This window comes from Protopterus annectens, chromosome 14.part0 (assembly GCF_019279795.1).
Source record: "Protopterus annectens isolate FY-2018-M chromosome 14.part0, PAN1.0, whole genome shotgun sequence".
In the NCBI taxonomy this organism is placed as follows: domain Eukaryota; kingdom Metazoa; phylum Chordata; order Ceratodontiformes; family Protopteridae; genus Protopterus; species Protopterus annectens.
In genome coordinates this window covers 653,590,912-653,615,141 of record NC_056748.1, presented here as the reverse complement: position 1 = coordinate 653,615,141, position 24,230 = coordinate 653,590,912, and the positions used below count along the sequence as shown (strand labels likewise).

At 38.6% G+C, this 24,230-nt stretch overlaps 1 protein-coding gene across 7 annotated transcripts in view; it reads left to right on the top strand.

The window, feature by feature from the left end:
• Nucleotides 1-24,230, top strand: part of ANK3 (ankyrin 3) — a 2,432,060-nt gene that overhangs the window by 1,983,379 nt on the left and 424,451 nt on the right. For all 7 annotated transcript variants that reach the window (XM_044056400.1, XM_044056402.1, XM_044056401.1 and 4 more), the window contains one exon: nucleotides 77-284. In XM_044056400.1, the coding sequence (XP_043912335.1) occupies nucleotides 77-284 (208 nt within the window). The remainder of the gene's footprint in view (nucleotides 1-76; nucleotides 285-24,230) is intronic.

Below are 24,230 nucleotides of genomic sequence, written 5' to 3'. Positions count from 1 at the left end.
TTAACAGTGAGTTGGTAGCTTGTTCGTTGGAAATATAATTGCTCTTGTTCATGGTTGCAATGTTTTCTTTTAACAGGCCCAGCCAGTTCCAGATGAACTTGTTAAAAAGACTCTTGGAAACAAAGCCACTTTTAGTCCTATAGTTACTGTAGAACCAAGGAGAAGAAAATTTCATAAGCCCATTACAATGACCATCCCTGTGCCCCCTCCTTCTGGGGAGGGCATATCTAATGGCTACAGAGGTGAAATGACACCTAGCTTACGACTGCTGTGCAGTATTACAGGTTAGTAAATATTCTTACTAAAATTCAATGAATAATCAACAATGAAAGCACATTTAAATTCCATTTAAGAAAACAGGAACATGTAAATCTGTTGCTGCACTTTTATGTAAATAACCTAAAATATTTTGTCTGTGGAACTGATTCATGACAGCTGTTTTCTTTGGTTAAATCATGAATAGCAAGGCAAGCTACACTGATGTATACAATCTTGTATTGTCTAGTATCTATGGGTAGAAAATAAACGTCATTTGAACAGGCAACAGTGAGAGTTACAAGGCATGTTCTTAAGTTCAGGGTATAGGTTACCATGTGCTTCTGTTGCACTTTTGAGATTTGACCCCATTTCATTTTTTCAACATATTGTACCAATAATTTGTGTTTGTTTAAGTAGAAAACAGACTTGTTTGACAGCTTGAACAAAGCATAAACATAACACAGATTGTCAAACAATAAACGCTCATTTATTGCATATTGTTAATAGTGCTGTAGCCAACACTATTGTTGATGGTAGGCAGACATTTCTCTTGGAAGAAGTGTCATTGTCATTCGTAGAGGGAATGTTCTACATCTTTTATCTGAGCAGATCTCTAAGAGTCCTTTGTTTTGTATGTAAGAAGAGCTGAGCCTCATTTGTGCTGGCTCTTTCTTTTGTTTTAAAGATGTGTAAAATGCATTCAGTTCTCATGTTTCTGAAAAGAAAATTGTAAAATGCAAGTGTATGGGATGATGACAGATGTGAGAATACAGAAGTAGGACATGGTCATAGTAAGAAACTACCAGACTAGCCTTGGCTGCTTACTATCGGTGGCGATTGATGTTCCTAATATTAATCACTGTTGCACTGCATTCATAAGTGAATGGGAAATATCTGCAAATATGCAACAGTCTTCTTGCCAAACTTAGAGAAGTAGGTTGTTCTCTTTGTAGGGCAGATGGTTACTTCCCATGCCAAGGCTGTTCAGAAAGGGTAGCATAAACAGAAGGAGAAAGAGCAATAATTGCTCACTGTCTTTTACTATTATCTCTTGATATTGTGTATTATTCTGTAATTTGTGCTTGGTGTTCCTTGTGTTTTTCTGGTGGCTAATGATGTCCCCAGAAAGAGCCACAAATAAATATGCCTATAGAAAACAAATTTCCCCAAAGGATTACATCTTAAGAGCATCTATTTTGTTTAGATGAAGAATGTGTTGTGATAATCTGTAAGCAGTACAAACATTTAGCAAACAGACTTTACTTAGATTGGCTGGAAACTGAGTTATATTATTTTCTCTGTATAGCTGTTAATGTGAGCAGGTAATCTCAGCAAACAAAAACGCCAGCAAGTGTTGGTAGTAGCCACATCCAAAAATCATTTATTGTCACAGGGGAGGAAAACCCCCCTAAGGTACTGTTATTGTGAATAACAATAACAGAAAAAACTTTTGACAAAAAGACTTCATACATCAGACCGGTTTCGGCTCCTCAGAGCCTTCTTCAGTGAAATACAAAATGAAAAAACAGAGTATCACAATACATTCATATATATAGCGATAGGCCCAGCTATAGGGCCAATCCAAACACAGAATTCACAATTGGTCATTAAGGTCAGGTGAAAACAGTGCTCCAAGTTTGATGATCCATTTTTCTCCTTGGCTAAAGTAAATTCCTGCAGCGGTAATCCTGCCAAAACTGTTTGTCTTTACATCTCCCCCTGATGCAGTCAATAACCACAAATTTAAATGAAGCAGATACATGTTTTAAACAATGTTTATACAGAGCATTACTGGATAATTATTTTTTTAATGTCTTTAATGCTCTCAAATTCTAAGGCTTAAAAGCCTGAGAGGTCTTTCCAACATAGAAAGCAGAACAATTGCAGGTCACCAAATAGATGACCCACTCAGTGTTACAATTAGCCCAAAACTTAATATCAAAGACCTCAGAGGTATTTTTGCTACTAAATTCATTGATACGAAACACTTAATGCAATGAAATGTCCACAGGGAACACATCCAACAATGGGTTTCCCTGAAATGGACAGCTGAGTTTGAACAGAAAAATCTGAACCTACTTTCTTATAATGACTCAATTTAGAACCAATAGTCTGTCCCCTTCTAAATGAAAAAGAACACTGATCTGGCAACAAAGAATTAAGTTTTAAATCAGCTTTAAGAATGTTCCAATGTCTCTGTATAATATTTTTGAAACCCTGTGTACGAAGTTCCGTCATATGTAGTCACCAAGCGTAAAGGTTGTGACTGATGACAGTTACTCTTATCTTTGTATATTAATAAATCTTCCCTATTTAAACTAGACACAAATCTTTTAGCTAAATGTACAGAACCTGGACGATATCCCTCCTAATGAATCTTGAGTCAGATCATCCTGGGCATCAAGAAAAGATTGTTGGCTAGAACAGATTCTCCTGGCTCTTAGAAATTGAGATTTGGGTATGTTCTGGATGACATGTTGTGGGTGGAAGCTGGTAGCATGTAATAATGAATTAAATTCAGGAAATTTCCTGAACATCCTGGAGGATAAGGTGTTATCCTGATTCTTAATAATTTCTACATCAAGAAATACTATCCTCGATTTATTATAGGTCAATTTAAATTCAATCCCCCATATATTATTGTTCAGATATTCAAGAAATTCCATGAGATACTGTTCATCAGCTTCCAACCAACAGTCATCCAGATACCGACGCCAAATATCCATCTCACACATATAGATATTATGATTGTCATCATAAATAACAACCTCTTCAATATATGCCATGAAAGGTCTGCATATATATATAAAAAAAAGATGCACCCAGCAGTACCCCCTAAGTTTGCCAATAACAAAGATTGTGAAAATAGAAAACATTGCTTGACAAAACATATTCTGTAAGGCATACAAGAAAAGTGTTAAATCCAGGTTGATATAAACCTGATCTAGCCAACCAATAATCTAGCTTTAAAACCCGCCCAGTGTGGAATGTTAGTATAAAGAGAGGTAATGTCCAAGGTGCATAATAGCCAATGTGATTGAAGTTGGGAATTATTAATAATATCCAAAAATTGGGTGGTATCTTGAATCCTAGCTCTAATATGACTCAGTAACGGTTTTAAATATCGAGTCAAATATTCAGATAGTGGTTCAGTAAGGGACCCATGTCCCGAGACAATCGGTCGCCCTGGTGGATTCGTGGCATGTTTATGGATCTTAGGTAACAGATATAAATACTGTTTCCTAGGTGACCCAACCATTAATTGTTCTTTAACATATTCTGTAATGATGCTCTCCTCCACTGCCTCCGTCAGAAATCCATCAATTTGGCGCTTAAAGTGGGGAGAGGGATCCACAAGCATCTGCCTATAATATTGTTTATCACCCAATTGTCTCATGGCCTCACTATCATAAGCAGTTTTGTCTAATATCACCACCTCTCCACCTTTGTCGGCTTGAATAATAACAAGGTTTTTGTTATTAATCAACTCATCCAAACTGCTTATTTCTTCAGCAGTCAAATTATTGTAAGAGACAGGAAAATCCTTAAGATGACAATGTATGTCCCGAAGGACATTTTTCTGAAATACCCCCACTAGATGAGTCATAGGTGGAGTAAAAGTAGATTTTTTAAATCTGAAGTCACCAACTGCATCACAAGATGAATCACAAACATTATTATCAAAAAACACCTTCAGATTCAAATGCGGCACGGCAAAAATTAATAACATCCTGAGCCAAGGACTGTTCAGAAACAAAAAACCCAGGAACAAAATTAAGCCCTTTATTTAATAGTTTGAGTTGTACATTGGTCAAATCAACAGATGAAATATTATGAACATTAAAATCAGAAATTAATGTTGTGTCATGATCTTCAAAAGTGTCTCCAAACTTTGTTTGGATGTTGTATTTCCTGTGCTTCCGCCCCCCTCGTCGGTATCTAGATTGAGAGGGTGTGATAAATTATCTCGTTTTGGCATAGGTAATTCCTCGCAAGAATGTGAATCAAATTCCCCTTCTGTATTTGAAGAATTATCTTCACCAGATGTCCCACTTGAAAGGCCAGAGTTTTTCTTTAAAATGGACCTAGGCCTTTTTTTTTTGGGAGTAGATGATCTCTTATCATATTTATGATCATCCCGAGGCAATCTGAAAGATACATTCTTAGAAGTATCAAAAGGTTTGCCCCTGTCATAATCACCTACATCCCTAAGAAATTTTTTAATTTTCCTATCTTTTAAAGTGGTTTCCACTTTGGACAAATCTATAGTGAGTTTCTTAACCTGTGTCATGAAAGAATCACAACCTTCAAACTTGTTTGTCTGCAAACAAATAGTTTCCAAATCCTTGATACCCTGTTGTACCTTGCGCTCATAAAAGTTGGCCAAAGCATCCACAAATTTTGATGAAGCCAACTGTTGAATATGACCCCAATCCTGAATAAGCTGGTCATCAATATCAGAGACCAAAGGTTGTATTTTGACCCTTAGACCCCGTGGAGTAATATGTTTCTGCTGATATGCTTTGAATAAGCGTAAGTGCCACACATTGGTCCTAACCATCTTCATATTCTTACCCAATTTGTTAAAAAATATGTCACATTGTGCGTCCAAATCAGACCCAACAACATCTGTCACAGTTGATGAACCATTCTTGTCCAAACCAAACACAGATAAATCATCCATGTCAGATGATAAACCCTGTATAATGGGTGAAAGTGCCATATTTGAAACTTCAAAATTTAACCCAACCAGACCAGCCAAACCGTGTCCCAGGATAAAAACACCCAAATCAGGTCACGATTCTGGCTAAGTTAAATGCCTACCTGTAATGCTGGCAAGACACGTACAGGCCATATTTTACACCTAACTCACATTACTTATAGATATCCCATGAATAGTTACACATAGCAAATCAGTATTCCATGAAATGTACATACACACACACACACACACATATATATATATATATATATATATATATATGTGTGTATATAAATATATATATATATATATATATATATATATATATATATATATATATATATATATATATATATAAAGAGTAAAACCATAGGAGCCTCACTGTAAAATTAAGATTGTATCTTATGTATGAATGTTGTGTCTTAGTCATGCATCATTATGTACATTAAGGATCATAGTCTGTTGACTTTCACATGTTGTTAATGCTTTATTTACTCACCTGTGTCTTCTTGAATGAATACTACTACATGCTTTGTCGCCTGTTATAGCAAAATGTTTCAGTTATGCTTTTTCTTTACAGTTTTTATAACTGATTTGCTCTAACTTGCTGAAATGCTTGCAATGTATGGGCTCTATAGTGTGCCTTAAATTAAAATTTCTCAAAACTGAATAACTTTATGTGACAGGAAGATGTCAAACAGTGTACTGCTTCTACTTGCTTTGGGTCTGCACTTATGTTCCTCTTCTAATATGCCAATTTGTTTTTGTAGTAGCACTGCTTATTTAATGTCTCTTAATTACAGTTCTGTCAATCCTTTAAAAGGCATTTACACTAAAATGGCTTTCTGGTGAACAAATTAACTTAATATGTAAATAGTAGTGAATAATAAATTAACCTTTAGTCAGCAAGATTCTAATAAAATTAAGAAATCAGCATGAAGTTGTTTATACCTAGAACTTAGAAAAGATTACTTTCTATGATTTTAAGTTGAAATAATTCACAACTTCTTTACATATAAACTAAACATCACAATGTTTTTTTAAGTTATTAGAACAGACTTTGAAGACTTGGAGTTGGATTTATCGAGTGATGTTTTTATGTTAGTTGGACCCCCCCATTAATATTCAAAAACGTGCATGCTGATTGGTCAGCGTACACATTGTAAATCAGAGTTATAGTAATGGAAAAAGGTCCAGTCGCCCGGACTTTTTCCATTACTACAACTCTTTTTTTTACAGCAACAGAGAACGCAAGATCTCTATTGCTTCACACTGTCTCGCTATGTTAAATGAGTTTAACATAGCGAGACAGCTTTAAAAAAAGTAACGGAGATTCTCTGTTGCTTTTTTAAAGCTGTCTCGCAATGTTAAACTCCTTTAACATAGTGCGACAGTTTGTAAAAAGCAACGGAGATCTTGCTTTCTCCGTTGCTTTTTTCAAAACTGTCTCGCTATGTTAAATGGATTTAACATAGCGAGACAGCTTTATAAAAAGCAACGGAGATTCTCCGTTGCTTTTTTTAAAGCTGTCTCGCTATGTTAAACCCATTTAACATAGTGAAACAGTTTGTAAAAAGCAATGGAGATCTTGCTTTCTCCATTGCTTTTGCCCACAGCTCTGATGTACTGCGTAGGCATGCGCAGTACATCAGAACTGCCGCAGAATACCAGACAGCTGCGGAAGGGCAGCAAGGACGCATTATACAATGCCATTATTTAAGAAAAGTAATTATTTTTTTTCTTAAATAATGTCATTGTATAATAGCAATAACCCACTTCTGGGTGTGGGTAATGCTGGATTTACCCACGGTTGGCTTTGTTTGGCCACTCGGGCTTCGCCCTCATGACCAAACCACACCAACAGGCGTGGGTTATTGCTATAATAACACTCAGAAATGCCTGAGCTGCATCAATATTTGTTATTAAAAATAACGTCTTAGGGCAAAGATAATATTTTGCCTTTAAGGCTAGTCTTGATGATTGCATGGGTAGACATAAACCTACAGCAGGATTATCATGGAAGGCCCTGCTTTATTTAATATTTGGACAATATTATAGCAATAACCCGTGGCCGGGTGTGGGTGATGCAGGATTGACCCACGGTTGGAGTAGTTTGGTCACGAGGACTTCATCCATAAACCTGATGAATCTCTGGAATTGCTGTCTTATTGAGTGCAGATAAGACAGCTATGTTGTCAGAGCTTTCACATACTTCTAACAACTTGTTTTATTCCCAAGGTGGTTGATCCAACATGGGCCTGTCATTTTAAACACTGTATAAGGAAGTAACATAAAAAGGTGCACAAGCACTGTATAAGGAAGTAACATAAAAAGGTGCACAAGCACTGTATAAGGAAGTAACATAAAAAGGTGCACAAGCACTGTATAAGGAAGTAACATAAAAAGGTGCACAAGCACTGTATAAGGAAGTAACATAAAAAGGTGCACAAGCACTGTATAAGGAAGTAACATAAAAGGTGCACAAGCACTGTATAAGGAAGTAACATAAAAAGGTGCACAAGCACTGTATAAGGAAGTAACATAAAAAGGTGCACAAGCACTGTATAAGGAAGTAACATAAAAAGGTGCACAAGACTTTCTAATAGGATAGATAATGTTCAAATATATTATGCAGAAAGTGAAAAGGTTTTCTGTAGTTTTGTACGTCAGTTAGTCTTGATACCATTGCACATATGCATATCACCGTCATCATTGTCATCATCATCAACCTCATTTTCTACATGGGGTCGGGGTCTCATGTCAACCGTCACCATCTTTCTTGAGTCACTGCCACTCTGTTGTCTTCTTCATTGGTCATAACTGACTATCATAGATTTTCTGTAACACAATCTATCCATCTCTTTGCTAGATGCCCTTGTTTCGTCAGTGTCTTCCTTATTCTCTTTATCAGTTTGTCTTCTGGTTACCTGAGTATGTGCCCAAGCCACCATAATCTGTTCTCTTTGACCTTCTCTGCAGTTGGAACGACTTTGGCTTCTGCTCTGTTGTCCTCATTTCAGTTATCCCACAGTGTGCATCCTACCACCTGTCTCAGACATGTCATCTCCATTGCCTCTAGCTTTCTCAGCTGCTGTGTTTTCACTGCCAGTGCTTCTGTACCGTACAGTAGTACTGATCGCACCACTGTTTTGTATACCTTACTGTTCATCTTCTTTAGCATTTGCATGTGCATATACCCGTTCTTTTTTTTCCTTTGTCACTTTCTTCAGTGATGTGCTACCTATTTTTCACAGCTTTAACCCCTGAGAGATTGACACTGAAATAATTTCAGTCTCTCAGTCTCTTTATATCTTCATTAGTAGTTTTTTTATTATTATTTTAGATCTCTGGTGATAATTTTCTTGTAACAGGCTACCTAAAAAATCTGGTAAAGACAAAATCAGAAATAATTTACAATATATGGAACACATCAGAACTTTCAATGCAGGGCAAGTTAGCCCAAGAATGCCTTAGTAATCTCCGGCAAATTTGTGGTACAAATATTACTCAGCCAACATGACGTAGATGGTCATTAATGATTTACAAATTTTGATTTAAGTAAAGTTTTTTTTTAGGCGCTTCCCATTAAACCATCAAACCCATTGCACAGCTCTGTTGATGTGCTTATTCACCACCTTTCTTCAGCATAATCACTGCCATTTGGAAAAAGAGTTGAATGATGATACTTCATCATCTTGCATGAACATTTTTAGTATTCTTTTAATATTCACCCTCGTGCATCTCAGCAACTTACTTAGAGCATAACACGCAATTGGTTGCAACAGGAGATGCCATGTGGTCTTGCAGGTAGCAGCCTTTCATCAACAGGTGCAACTCTCTATGGAGTTGATGCTTCCTGCTAGGTACTTTGGTCTTTACCAGAGAATTATGTAACAGGACAAGCAACCCCATGGTCTCACCATCCACTAGAATGGGCAAGCCAGTTGTAGTACCTCACTTTCAATTCCCCCCACTGACTTTCAGCTTTTGTTGGTAGGTGGACCTGGATCATCTGGATCCTAGCCAGGACTCCATCCCACCATTTGATGGAGCCCACTCTAAATCTGGTTTTGAGTAGACACTTTACCCTTATTCTGTCAACAATAATTTCATCACATAGCTGTATTACTTAAACATAGATGTTTTTCATTCTCTTGTGAAATTATGTGCTCCAGAACTGGCCTCCCCCTCTGAGTATAACAACTGCTATGTAATATCAATCCAAATTGTTAGGATTGTGAATGTTAGTCAGTGTTCCAGTTGTGAGTCACTACGCATAACAGTGGAGTGAAAGTTGAACACTCAAGATGGTGACAAAATTCTGTAATTGTTTAGGCTATGCACAGAAAATGACAGTTATCTCTTTCTATAACACTGGATTTGTGTTGTCTTCTTCCATCTGTGGGTTATTGGATTTGATCAGAAATGAGGCTGTCAAGTCAGTCTTTTGACTCTAAAGCTCAGACTGCTCGCCCTCAATGCCCTGCACCACCCAACCTCCTCAGACCAAGTTTGCCTATTCCATACTGGATCCAACTGAAAATATAACCAACTAAAAACCATTGGGTCAAGACCTACTGAGATCGAATATGTGAAGACTTTGGAATGACTCATAAGGTCCTCTAGAAGCCAAACAAACAAAATATGACAATTTCAAAGGAGGATGAAGGGATGGAATGTTGAGATGGATGGGAGAAGACAATGTAGATCTAGCATTTTAAGTTCATAACTTTTGTATCTGATGACAATTTTCGTATTGATCACTGCTGCAGTAGCTGTAGGTATATGGATTATATCCTGCCAAGTATATAATAGCTGGCCAGCTCCCAAAGCTTCAGGGCACTTCCCATGCACCCAAACTTTCAGGCAGCTTCAGCTGAGCTGAGTAAAAAACAAGTGTGGGAGCAAAGCCTTTCAAAGATTTACTGTCATTGAAGAGTACATTCCTGTCAGGTTTGAGGATCGATGGTTGACCTATACTATTCCTTTGCTGGACAGATAAGTTCCCTTTGGGGGACAAAACTTCCATTTTCTTATTTGTTTTGCTGTTTTATCACTTTCCTCTTCAGGAAAGTTATTTTAAAACTAGGAGTGTTGTGTTTTATCGGACTGCCACAAGACTATAAGATACTTTTTAAACAGAGCACTCATTTTTCTTATCAGTTTAAGTAAAGTAACAGATAGCATTTTTTATATGGAGAAATCATGTCTATTTTATTTTTGTTGGACTGGCATAGTGTTGTAAAGTGATTTTCATTGTGTTTTTCTGTCAGAAAAGTAACTTAGTAGACTGGCAGTGTTTACTGGCATTTGCTGTTTGTCTTCTCTGGGAAAAAGACACCATTTCGGCTTGACCATGGAACAGACTACCAGTCCCACAGTTGGTCCTTCTTCCAGCCACAAGCAGGCTAACAATTTCAGGTGGGTAATTCTGCTGTGGTCACTTGTTGTACCTCAGACCACTCATCTTTTACCCCAGATCTCTCTGGTGTAGCATTTATAGCCATGATGGACTTGGGGTTAGCTTCATCCTTTGCAGCTGTTGGGGTGGGCAAGGGGAGAACCACAGGAAAGGTTTCCTTGTTGGGTCAGAATATGTACTCATCCCTAGGAAGCCATTGCTGCCATTAGTAAAATGGCTGGCCCCACTTTTCCTGTCAAAAAGAAACAGAGAACCGAGCATGTATTTTCTCCTCCTCAAATTTAGTATAATAGTAGCTTACTGGGTCTGGCTCATGGATTTAATTCACGCTATTGATTCTTCTTGTAAAGTAGTTTCTAGTAAAAGAAGGTGGGATGCCTTTTTTCTTGAAGAGGTTCATGATTCTGAATCTGAACAGGAAGATGTGGGGATGGATGCAGGTTTTTTTCCACATATTTTTGATTCAGACTCGGAGGAGAACTCAGTTTCTGATTCTCCCTGTGAGGGTTTCTTTTTCTCTGAATTTATTGCTGGAATGTACCAGCATTTTGAGGAGAGAACACTGAGGTTTCTCAGTCCCTCAGAAAATACTATGAGTTGTTACAGAAGAATTTTCCATATCCTACACTCATTCCTCCTGCTCTGTCAGCTTTAGAGGATGTGTGGCTTACTACCTGCAGTTTTCCTCATAGTCAGCCAGCTGTCCCTAGAAAGGCAAATAAGATATATAAAGTTCCTCAGTCTTTTAAATTTTTATACACTATACCCAAACCTGACCCAGCAGCTGCAGCTCTAGTTGATACCACTGCTGCTAAGCATCTAGTCAATTCCAATGCTTCTCTTTCTGATGAGGATGGGAAATTATAGATAAGTATGGAAAAAGATTGTATACTTCTACAAATTTGATTTTCGAAATGTTGAATTCTTAGGCTAATATGTTAATATTTGTTCTGACTAACTGTGAAAGTGTGAGAAATGTTTTTTATCTGCAGTTCTTGTGAGGAAAATCCTGCTTTAAATAACTTAGTTTCTTCTGTGGCACAAGGCACTATTCATTGTTTAAAGTATGTGCATGATTCTGTTTATACTTCTTCCAGGGCTATGGCCATTGGTACTGTTTTAAGGAGGTTTGCATGGCTGCATTCTCAGAACCTCCCAGATGATGTGAAAAATGAGATTTTTAAATTCACAGAGGGAAGCAAAACGTGTGATGAAAGGAGAAAACAGATCTATGGAATCTGTAAGATTTTTCAGCCTTCCTTTTCAAAAATTTCCAAGGGATTTTTTATTTCCTCATTCAATTTTGGCAGAAAAACAGTTTAAACAAAATACAGGTAAGCAGACATTTAAGTAGAAATGGCAGTGTGGGTTCCAAAAAAAAGTTGTCCGAAAACCAGGGACACTCCAAGTCTGAATGACTATTCAAGAGACCTTGTGACCCCCTCCCACCCTACCCTATTTTTTTCTTCCAGAAAGTCTGCATCTCCATTTCCTGTTTGGCAAGAGGTACTTTCAGAGAAATGAGTTCTGAAAATCATTCATCAAGGTTACGGTTGGCAGTGGGAGGTAATTCCTCCTTTCCAGGGGGTCATTCCTCATCCTCCAGATCAGACTCGGCTGTTTCTTCCTGGACTTCAACACCTGCTACCCCAAGGAGTGATAGAACCTATTTTTCCTTCCTAAGTGGAGAAGAGTTCATAGGTTCATAGGTAGGTACTAGGCTATCGGCCCAAGGGTCTATGTAAGCCTAGCCAACAAGGTTCCCTGGCTTATGCCACCCAAGAAAGTTATTTTCCTGTGCCATTGTCAAGCAGAGACACAGAAGTGATCTCCGGGGTGTATTTCCTATTTCCCTTCCACTCATCAAGATTTTTCTTGAAGAGTGCTAATGAAGAACTTTGCTTGACATAGATGGGTAGCCTGTTTCAGAGTATGGGAAGTCTCTGGGACAGGAATCTATTCCTCCAGCATGTCCTGTTTATTGTGGTGACAAGGTTTAGATCCCTAGAGCATGTAGCTCGGAGGATTTGGAATTTCATTAGGTGTAGCATGTCCTGCAGCTCTGGGTTTGACATAGCTTTATATGGTAGGCAGAGATCACCTCAGAGTAGGCAATATGCTATGGAGTAAAGCTGGAGTTTTTTGAGGCGGTCCGTGTAGGGCATTTGTTTGAGGCCAGTAATCCTCTTTGTGAGGTACTTCTGTGGCCTTTCCAGCTGCTGCAGATGTCTTGTGAGGTACATTCCAAAAGGGGCATTGTACTCTATAATGGGTCTAATGAGTGTCGAGTAGAGGGGAACAATTACCTCTTTTTTCCTGGATGAGGACCCTTTTATGATGAGATGTGCCATGTAGAAGGACTTCCTGACTACTGTGGCAATGTGATTATCAAAGGAGAGACTACTGTCCACCTGGGTCCCAAGGTCTCTTATCACACATTCGGTGTTAAGTAGATTGCTGCCTATGTGGTAGTTCATGGGTACAGAGTTTTTACCAAAGAGGATGACACTGCACTTTTTGGCATTGGCCATGGCTTTGACAGGCCTTCCTTAAAGAAGGAAAATGCTTGGAGACCAGTTCTGGATCATTTTTTCCTAAACCTGTTTGTGATAGTGCCCAAATTCAAAATGATATCACTTCACAGCCTGTTTGTTACCTGTTCTTCCTCTTTCAAGATTCCTGATAACACTAAATTTAAAAGATGCTTATCATCACATCCCTACTCATCCAGATTTCAGATGTTTCTTAAGACTTTGTGTGTCTGGATTACATTATTAGTTCTCTGCCTTGCCCTTTGGACCATTCACTGCACCAAGAGTGCTCACAGAGTCTAGCTACAATAATAGCTCATTGCAACCTACGAGGTGTCCCATTTTGCCATATATTTAGAAGACTTGCTTATCTTTACAGAGTCTTTTTAAAATGTCAGGAATCTGTATTTTGTGTGTGAAATGTCTTGCTCAAGCTGGGATTCCAAGACAACATTCAAAAGTCTTTCTCTACTCCTTCACACATGATTGTGTTCCTGGAGTGGCAGCTAGACACCTCAATTCAAGAGCTTTTCTTACACAGTAAAAAAATAGACCTATATTGAGATCTGTTTCTAGGGTTTTCCACTCAAACTTCAGTCACTGTGAGAGAATACCTCAAGATTTTGGGTGTCATGGTGTCTATAATTCTTATGATTCCCTTAGCAAGACTCCACATGAGAAAGATGCACTCGTTTCTGAAATCTCTTTGGTCCCTGCACTAACACCCTTTATCATTTCAAATGCCAGTCCTAGAGTTTGTCAGAAGATATATCATTTGTTGGAGACAGCAGATATCCTTAAATCCATGTCTCCCCTTTTCACTCCTTGCTCCAAAGCAGTCACTCACTGTGAACACCTTGAAATTAGTTTGGGGTATAGTTTCAAGACGGATAAAAGTGCAGGTGGTGTGAGACACCAAGGGCAGATGCAAGCACATAAATATCATGGCATTCAACTCTCTGAACCATCTTTGGCCTTGGGACTTTTCCAAGTTGTTTCAGACAATAATACAGTCATGTGGTACATCAACAAGCAAGGGAGAGCCAGGTCCTACCCCCTTTGCAGACTTGCCAGACTAGGATTGTGTTTCTGGGGTGTCTGCCAGCCACCTCAGTTCAAAGAGCTTTTCCTCTACAGGAAAAAAATAGATCTATATGTAGACCTATTTCAAGGGTGTTCCATTCAGACTTCAGTCTCTGCAAGGGAGTACCTCAGGATTTGGGGACTCATGTCATCTGTGATTATCTTCATACCCCTGGCAAGACTCCACATGAGAAAGATTCAGTAGCTTCTGAAGTCTCTTTAATCCCAGCACCTAAATCTGTTATCTTTTCAAATTCCAGTTCTGGGACTTGTCAGAAGATAATTCACTTTGTGGAGACAACATATATCCCTAAATGCAGGTCCCCCCAAAGCACAGTTGCTTTGGACTTGGCTGTGGGAGCAGAGTCAGGAGGGATAAATGTTCAGGGTATCTAGGATAAGGACAGACTCAAGCATATAAATATAAGAGATACTTGCTCTAATCAAGGCATTCATCTCTCTGAATCACCTTTGGTCCCCTGAATTAGACAATGCCACAGCTGTGTTGTACATCAGAAGGCAAGGGGAACTGGGTCTTACCCCCTTTGCAAACTAGACATGTTAGCTGTGGATATCGCTTCACAGCACAATCTCACACAACAGCCATCCTATATCCAGTCAGAGCAAAACTATGTGGCAGACAAGATAAGCAGGACAGAGGCAGACCATCCCAAATGGAAACTAGATCAGGGAGTATTCCAAGATTAGACCTGTCTCTGTGAAGTCCCGCAGGTTGACTTCTTTGCCTTCTTTCTGAATAATCAGCTGGCAAAATTCTGCTTCAGGTCTCCATGCATGGAGGGCTGGGAGACAGATGCCTTTTCCTTTCCCTGGACAGGAATATTCCTATATGCTTTTCCATCCTTTCCACTGACACCCAGGGTACTTCTGAAGATTCAGAAGAAATCCCACAAGATTATTGCTTTGACTCCCTTTTGGCATAAGCAACAGTGGTTCTCCCTTCCTTTGGAAATGGCCAGGGAAAATTACCACAAGCTCCCTCACAGAACGGATCTACTCACACAAGAACAGGGGTGTTTGATACATCTGATCCCAGTCGACTTCATCTGATGGCCTGGATGATATGTTCTTAATTCCTTTTAGGCACCTTTTACTGAGGATGTGCAGCAAGTAATAATGGAGCAAGAAAACCTGCTGCAATCATACAAACACAGGCGATTACTAGGCTATAATAATGGAGCAAGAAAACCTGCTGCAATCATACAAACACAGGCGATTACTAGGCTATAATAATGGAGCAAGAAAACCTGCTGCAATCATACAAACACAGGAGATTACTAGGCTATAATAATGGAGCAAGAAAACCTGCTGCAATCATACAAACACAGGAGATTACTAGGCTATAATAATGGAGCAAGAAAACCTGCTGCAATCATACAAACATAGGAGATTACTAGGCTATAATAATGGAGCAAGAAAACCTGCTGCAATCATACAAACACAGGCGATTACTAGGCTATAATAATGGAACAAGAAAACCTGCTGCAATCATACAAACACAGGAGATTACTAGGCTATAATAATGGAGCAAGAAAACCTGCTACAATCATACAAACATAGGAGATTACTAGGCTATTGACCCGGAAGTCATTTTAAGCCTAGCTGTTTCATCTCAGTGTAATGCCATGAAAGTGCTAGTCAATACCCAAGATTGCATTTAGCAATGGAAACGGTTTGCTAGTTTGTGCCAACAGCATAACCAGTACCCATTAAGGGCTAGTATTTCTCTGGCTTTACAATAGTTTTGTGAGTTACTATCCAGTGGCCTTTCGTACTCCTATATCAAGGGTTATTTGTCATCCATTTCAGCATGTGTGCCCATGGATTTCCCTCTTTCAATGCGTTATCATGTGAAAATGTTTTTGAAATGGGTTTTTATAAGAGAACTCCATGAAAACCAGTGGCTCCTCCTTGGGATCTTAATTTTGTGTTGGTGAAGCTTACACGTGCTCTGTTTGAAACAGTTTGTCAGACTGAATTGAGGCTGTTAACATAGAAAACTCTTTTACTGATTGTACTGACCTCTGTAAGAAGAGTATCTGAGTTGCAAGCTCTGATGGTGAGTCAACTCTATCTCATTTTCCATGGATACTGAGTTTCATTGAGAACTTATCCTTCTTTTATGCCTAAAGTGGTATCCAGGTTTACTTTAAGCCAAACTATCTATCTCCCTGTTTTCTTTCCTGAACCCACAAATGAGGGGGAAGGGATATTCCATACCTTTGATGTGTGCGTACAACTCAGGTGCTATCTTAGAACAAAATCTTTCCAGTCTTTGGCTCAGTTGTTCATTTCTTGTGAGGTGAGGAGAAGGGACAACTTGTGTCAAAACAGATTATTTCAAAATGGTTGTCTTAGGCATTTCCTTTTGTTATTCTCATGAAAACAAAACTATTCTGAGCAAGGTCAAGACTCGCTGTACCAAGGCCTTTGCTTTATCTATGGCTTTTTGGAAAGGGTTGAATTTTAGAAGTACTCTGGAAGCAGCAGTTTGGTCTTCTTTACATTTACAAAACATTACAAGCTTGATTCTTTTATTAGGTCTAGATCAGGATCATTCTGCAAGGGCTCCTGGGCCCTTCTCCTTCCACCTCCTAAATGTAGTAAGCTAGGGTAATATACCCAAGCAGCTTATGTTACTGTAGCAGTTATCAGTATGAGGAACATAGTACAAGTTGTGTAAGTAATCTTACAGTAACAATAGATGTTCACATCCTCACTGATGCAGTAGCCACTCCCTCCCTCAAACGCCCTTAGTTTTTTTCCCCATGGTGTGAATACATGTACACACACACACATATATATGTATATGTATATATATATATATATATATATATCTATACACACACACACACACACACACACACTGCCCATGTGGCAGAGGTGATCCACAAAACCAAAGGTCTAGAGATTCCTTTTCTGATAGAAACCCTACAAAAAGGAGGTCCAATTGTCCCCCGCTCGAGGCAACCATGGGTCATGTATCCGTCCACCAGAGATCCTGGCTAGATATCACAAAAGACACCTGGGTGCAGAGGATTATTTCCAGAGGTTATAAAATTCCCTTTTTCCTTCTATCTCCATCCTCAAGAAAAAATTCCCAATGTTCCACTCAATCAGAGGAAAGCACTAGAAATACAAAAGTTGCTAGGTAAAAAAGAGTCATCAAAGAGGTCCCACCACACCAGACAGAATCCGGCACTTACTCAAGATTCCTTTTAGTGCCAAAGGAAATGGGGGACTGGATCTCAGTGATTTGAACAAAGGAGTTCGACACACACAGTCAAGTGGTCATGGTTCAGTCCATTTTGCCCTTTTTGGGCAAGGATGACTGGATGTGCTTGATAGACCTTCAAGACGCATACTATCACATAAAAGTGAACAGACAGTTGAGAAGGTAGTTATGCTTCTGGCTGGGAGCCAGCCATTATCAATTTAAAGCCCTGCTCTTTGGTCTCATCGCAGCCCCCAGGGTCTTCACCAAATGCATGGCAGTGGTAGCAGCTCACTTGAGACTGCAGGGATTCTGTGTGTTTCTGTATCTAGACAACTGTCTCATTACCACCCTGACCAGGCATCTACTCATAAGAGCGAGAGATCAGGTACTCCAAACTTGTTCCATTCTGGGAATTATCACAAATTACAGCAAATCTCAAATAGAACCTTCTCAGATACTGGAATTTATAAGAATAGTTTTCAACACAGTATCAGTAACATCTTCTCTTCCTTTTGCAAGAGTGCAAATTATCAGATTTCAGGTCAGGAAAATAGTTCACAGTACCAGAATTTCAACCCAGTTGATTCTTCAAGCCTTGGGGTCAATGTCAGCTCCCATAATTTAAGTTCCTCTACATAGTAAGATTTCATATGAGAATTCTTCAATGGATACTAGCAACACAGTGATCGATTCTTTATCAACAGATGTCAGCCCAAATAGGAATCACTAAGGCATGCAAGAAATACCTTTGGTGGTGGATTCGAGCAGATCAGGTTCTACAAGGCTGTCCTTTTATTCTCCCTCAGCCCAAAGCCATAGTGACCACGGACACATCCCAAATTGGGTGGAGGGAGCACTTCTTGGGGAAAATAGTCTAAGGCACTTGGTCCCCCTGAAGAGGTTAATATGCATATCAATGTCCTGGAAATGAGAGCAATGCTCTTAGCATTGCAAGCCTTCCAAGACTCTCTCCCCTTCAGCACAGTTGCGATTCAGACAGACAACATGTCAGCAATCTGGTACATCAACAAATAAAGGGGAACCAGGTCTTACCCCTTCTGTCGAGAACCCTTCAGGGTGTGGCAATGGGTGATTTCTTCCAACCGCTTTCTGATAGCAGTACATATTCTGGGGAAGTCCAGTGTGATAGTAGGCAAATTGACCAGGTTGATTTTATTATCACATGAGTGGACACTCAATATGAAAATGACAGACATTATTTTCTGTCAGTGGGGCCAGCCTTGCTGAGACCTATTTGCATCTCCCCCAAAAAACAAGTGCAGCAGCTTTTTTCCTCTGATCCCTACACCAGGGAAGTCATTGAGGGACACACTGCTCCATGATTGGCCCCCCGGTCTTCTCTGTGCCTATCTGCCAACCCCAACTAATTCCCAAATTCCTAGCGAAAGCTGCCCACTTGAAGAGCAAAGTAATCCTCATTGCACCCTACTGGCCTCAACAGATTTGTTTCCCTTTTCTTTGTCCTCATCTACTTTATCTACCTTGGAGTCTGGATCTGATTCCGGACCTCCTGTTTCACCCAACAGCCATAGTTCACCTAGATATCTCCAACCTAAAGCTGACAGTGTGGTTTCTCCACTACCATTAATAGCCAGACAACCTGTCCATCATATACTTTTGTCTTTACATAAAGCTTCTATGGGAAATGTTTACAGAAGTAAATGGAAGAGATTTGTTATTTGGGCTCATGAAAAACATATTGACCCTTTTTCAGCCCCTGTACAAAGTGTCCTCCAGTATTTAGCAACAATTTTCAATGAAGAAGCTAGCTCCTCGACCATTAAAGTTTAGTTGGCAGCATCTCTAACTTCCATATAGGATTTGAGAATTCTTCCCTTGCTTCATCAAAGCTTTCTAAGGCCTTCTTAAGAGGCACTGTTCTGCTGAGACCACCTTATAAAGACCCTACTCCACCACAGGACTTGGATTTAATACTACAGGCTTTAATTCATCCCCCCTTTGAACCAGCAGCAAAATGTGATCTTAAATTCCTGACCTGGAAAACAAGCTTTCTAGCGGCCATTACCTTTCTGAGGTTCAAACATTGTTCTTTAAACCTCCCCACTTGATTTGTCATGGGGATAGAGTAACATTATGAACCAACCCTTCTTTCCTTCCTAAGGCTGTGTCAGAATCCAACATCAACCAATCCATTAATCTAAAATTTGAAAACAAAGGCGAGTACATGTTGCATTTGTTAGGTGTTCATAGACAATTATGTTTCTACTTAAATAGAACAAAAGAAGTTAGAAAATCTGATCAACTGTTTATTTTCTTTGTGGATCCAAACTAAGTAAATCATTTACAAAAGTAACTTTGGCAAGATGGCTTACCAACTGTATATATTTTGTCTACAGTAAATTGGGTATCTCATTAACAAAACCTTTAAGAGCCCACTCCACTAGATCCATAGTAACTTTGTCACTGTTTTTATCTAGGAATTCCATGGATGATATCTGTGCAGCTGCAACGTGGGCTAATCTTTATACCTTTATTACTCATTACAAATTAAATCTGGTCTCGAAGGGAAGAGCAACATTTGGTTCAACTGTGCTCAGGAATATCCTTCCTTAGAGTCCACCTGGGAGTTCAGGTAGCTGGGGAGACTGTCCCAATAGCTGAGAAATGAATGAAAATTTACATCATCAGATAAAGTAGTTAAGTACTTACCATAATGCTCCTTCTGTTTTATCCATTTTCATTCTTCCTCAACTCCTCACCCACCAACCCCTATCCTTTGTCATGACTGACGTCTGGAAGTATGAGAGTTCATAAGGGCACCATTGTGCCTTATTCTGACCTCCAAATAATGGCTTCTTTTCTCAAGAATATGATATTAATATCTCTTACTTTATGTCATCTAGCAAATAAGATCTGAGGTATGTTAATGGCTGGTGCATTGTGAGTAGGGAGGAGCTTGGGAGCTTTTAGGTTACCACAAGCTATATTAATGGCCAAGTCATATCCAAGCCCAATAGTTGAGAAAGAATGAAAATGGACAACAAAGATGGGACGTTATGGTAAGCACATAACTTTTTATGTGCAAATTACAGATGTACCTGTTAAAAAAAATTAAACAGACACCCTTCAGATGCAGAAATTATAATCACTATTGTGGGCTGATTTAGGACAGTTATGCTCCTTTATTTGGGAAAGGCTTTTACTTTGCCTCTTTCAAATTGTACCTCATATTCTTAGCCTAGGTGGTTTTTGAGATGATATGCTGTGCCTCTCAGATGTATTCCCAAAAAGTCAAAGATTAGGAAACCACAGGAAATCAAGAATGGCTTCCCTTTTGTGACAGATTTAGTGTATTGAAATGGCTTTAGCTATAAAGAAAAACAGTCATAGTTCTGCAGCTGGTATATGACTTAGTTACTTTGTAGTCATCCATGAACTGAAAACTGCAGTATGCCTAATGAGCGCTGGTTCTGACTTGAGTAGGTTGCCTAGTCCTGTGGCACATGAATGATCTGTTATTTTGTGTTCACGTTTCTTACAAGAATGTCGTTGAGCATGATGCCCTTTGTTTGCCTGACTATGGCTTCTGTACCTTGTCACATCAACTGTTATCCCTTCCCTGTTCATGTGATTGATTATCTGCAGTAACAATTTCTTTGAGTATTAAATCCTGATCCAATTGACGCCATGTGTGATACATTTCCATTTTCCTCTTCTCTTCCCCCTTTTTTTGGAGAAGGTTCTGGAGTAATAATAATTTAGCATTCAGGAAACATTTTTTTATTTGCACATGTTCATAGATTTGATTGTCAAGCATGTGACATTATTTTTTTCAACTTTCCTACAATGGGCATATCGCTAACACTGACCAAGAGTTGAGGATAGTTCAGCTTGCTTAACAGTTGCTGCCCAGTTGTTACAGGCTGTGATATGAGCAGTCAGACTTGGTTGTGCTGCAGAAGAGGATGGTGTCAGAGGCAGAGTTGTGAGCACTGTAGCACTTAGCTCTTTGAAAATGTAGGTGAACAGAGCAATACATCACATTAACTTATAATCCCCAGCAACAGAAGCACTACAGGATAGGAAGTGAATAGAAGTTGACTAAATAAATGTCTTGCATGCTGACAGAATAAACAGTCAAACAAGACTTAGCAAGCAGACACACTCTTAATGCAGAAATTGGTTAATGCATTTAACATGTTTAGACAACGCAGTGATAAATACCTGCTTGATATATTTATATGTTTATGTTTTAACTGCCTGGTCCCATTGGGTTCCTAATGGCCGTTTTACAGATGATTCTTATTCAGTTGCAGAATATAGGTACCAGACAATGATCTTGTCACCTCTGCAACATTTCTTACTGTGAAATTCTATAGTTTTGTTTAAAACAAAGAAAACAGTACGACAGTCTTGTACTACTACTAGTAAATCAGAGGTGGATCCTGGCAGGGAGTGACAGTGTAATAAGATGTCCTTTCCTCAAACCAGACACATTCATCACTGTTTTCTTTTCCTGTAGCATAATTCTTTTATAGGTGCTGTCCATACATCTCAACTTCTAAGCGCCGGAAATCAAGACATAGACAAAAATAGTAGGTAAACAAAGACCCAAAATCAGGGACAGCTTGTAAATTTTGTTCTTACAAACTTAGAAGTTTGCTAGAGTAATGGTTTCTGCATTAATATGCATATTATGAAGGATATAAAGTCTGAAGATGAAATATATGTCTGTTTAGAGAGTCTAGTTTTCAGAAATTTGTCAGAAAACCACAAATTTTATGAGAAACAGACCAGAAATAGGAGGCAAAATCTGGACATTCTGTGAAAATCTGGACAGTTGAGATGTATGGTACTTTCTAATGATATTTTAAGTCATTGTAGGCTAATACTGCTGGAATGATTCATAATATGTTAAAGAGACATAAGTAGCTATTTAAAACCAGAAAAATAGTGTCGTATCTTATTCTATCTCTCTTTCTTCCATTATAGGTGCAACTGTAAAATCAAGCATAACTAAAATCATTTAAGCAGTAGGTGTATATATGTTAAAGAGGAGTTTAACCTTTAGACAGAATTAACTTCATATGGACATGGGATTCATTATGAGTTAATGTTCCTAGCTGTGCATGCTGTGCTCCAGTAAGACTTAATACCCTACACGTTTTTTACCATTTACTCGAAGCTTCTTTTCATGTGGGAGTTACCAGAACCTATGTTTTTGGGTGTGTATCCTGAAAGAAGTAATAGGCCTCTGATTTACATTTTTTCATTCCTGCCAACTAGGAGTGGTTTGGGAAAACGTGGTTGAGTGTTCTGTAATTCATTAAAGAGAACAACCATATCTAGCAACTAACTGAAGCCCAGATCTAAGACTGTCTTCCTGTTTATAAATAAACATTTTTTTACTTAAGGACTAGTTGAGGAGGATGAATAATGTATGTAACTAGTATAATCTGACTTCTTGTGTTATTTATTGGACGTTATTTATTGGACTTCAAATCCAGGTAACCATTTTAGCAGTTTCTTTTTTTCCCAATGTAATCTTTATTATTTTGGTTTTACATGACCAAAGATAACAAAATAAAACATACAAATATAACAACGAAGAAGTAAAATACTGTCTTGAACATACCATCATGATAGGGATAAACATAGCCACTAAGTTGTTTTGACTGTTTTATGGTGTATAGACGTCTTAGTGTGAAAAGTAAATTTTAAGAGCTTGTTGTTAAAAGATATATGACATTTTAGCAGTTTTTTGATGTTAAATAATCAGGCTTTTACTTACGTTCCTCACTTCTGTAAACTGTTATGCACTTAAGCATTTACCAGTCCCTATGAAACCATAGTAATAGTCTTCAGACACTGGCAGTGAATCTCTTTTCCTGAATTTAAGGCTTCATCTCAACACTGATAACAAATCTGTGCCCTCCAGTCAGTCTCATCATTAAGAGACCTCCGTACAAGAATATGATGCGTAGATCTTCCCATCCTTCAGTGATGTCCACAAGCATTAAAGTCAGTGCAGAAATGACCCTAGTTTGTAAGTCATCCTACTTCCTCAGCTACAGAAGCTATGGAAGCTATGGAAGTCATTCTTCTTTTCTTCTGAAGCATTAACTCTTGGCAGCTTTTGTGAAGTCTAAGAAACTTTAACCATACAAAATGTATGCCAATTCCATTACTATACCTTCTTCAAAGTGACTTATTGCAGTAAAAACGTAGGCTGTAGCTCAAATGCAGTTAAGATGCAAACAATCATAGCATTTTACACATGTGATCTTTTACTTACTGTATATTTGAAGATGTAGAGGGCCATGTGACAACTGTCCACTGAAGCCATTGAATTTTCAACTTATTTTACAATTCAACTTAGTCTTTCTTTTGTAATGAGGGTTAAAAAAACATATAGCAATATGCATGACCCTGTGTTTATCTACCCAAATTTGTGCATTTCCTTTGCCAAGAGTGCTTACACGTATTGCATGTTATACTATGTCTAATACAACATATGTCTAGAATGAGTGTACAACTGTAGAGGTTTAATGAACTGACTTGACACTTGATCTGCTTAAACCAATGGGCAAAAATTACAGTTTCTGCAGACTGCTTTTTAATGAAATGTAATGCAGCCCAGTGTGTGTGTGTTTTTGTGTGTGTGTGTGTGTGTGTGTGTGTGTGTGTGTGTGTGTGTGTGTGTGTGTGTGTGTGTGTGATTCAGGGAGGAGCCACTCTTAGCAGGGGTTACATTTTGTAGGTGTGTTTGTAACATTGTGTTTTCAGGAAGTATTAGTTTGGTAAGCTGGTAATGGGGAACTGAAATTCCATCAGTCTAAGATTTTTCTAGCTGATGTATTTACATTTGATCTACCATTCACTCTTCACTTTAAATGGGCTCCCACAGAAATACATTTATTTATATTTGTGCATGCATGTATTTATTTATTTATTTCCTTGTTTGCATTTGTAAACCAGGATAGTCCAGCGGAGCCAGAAGTTCATTTTTAGTGA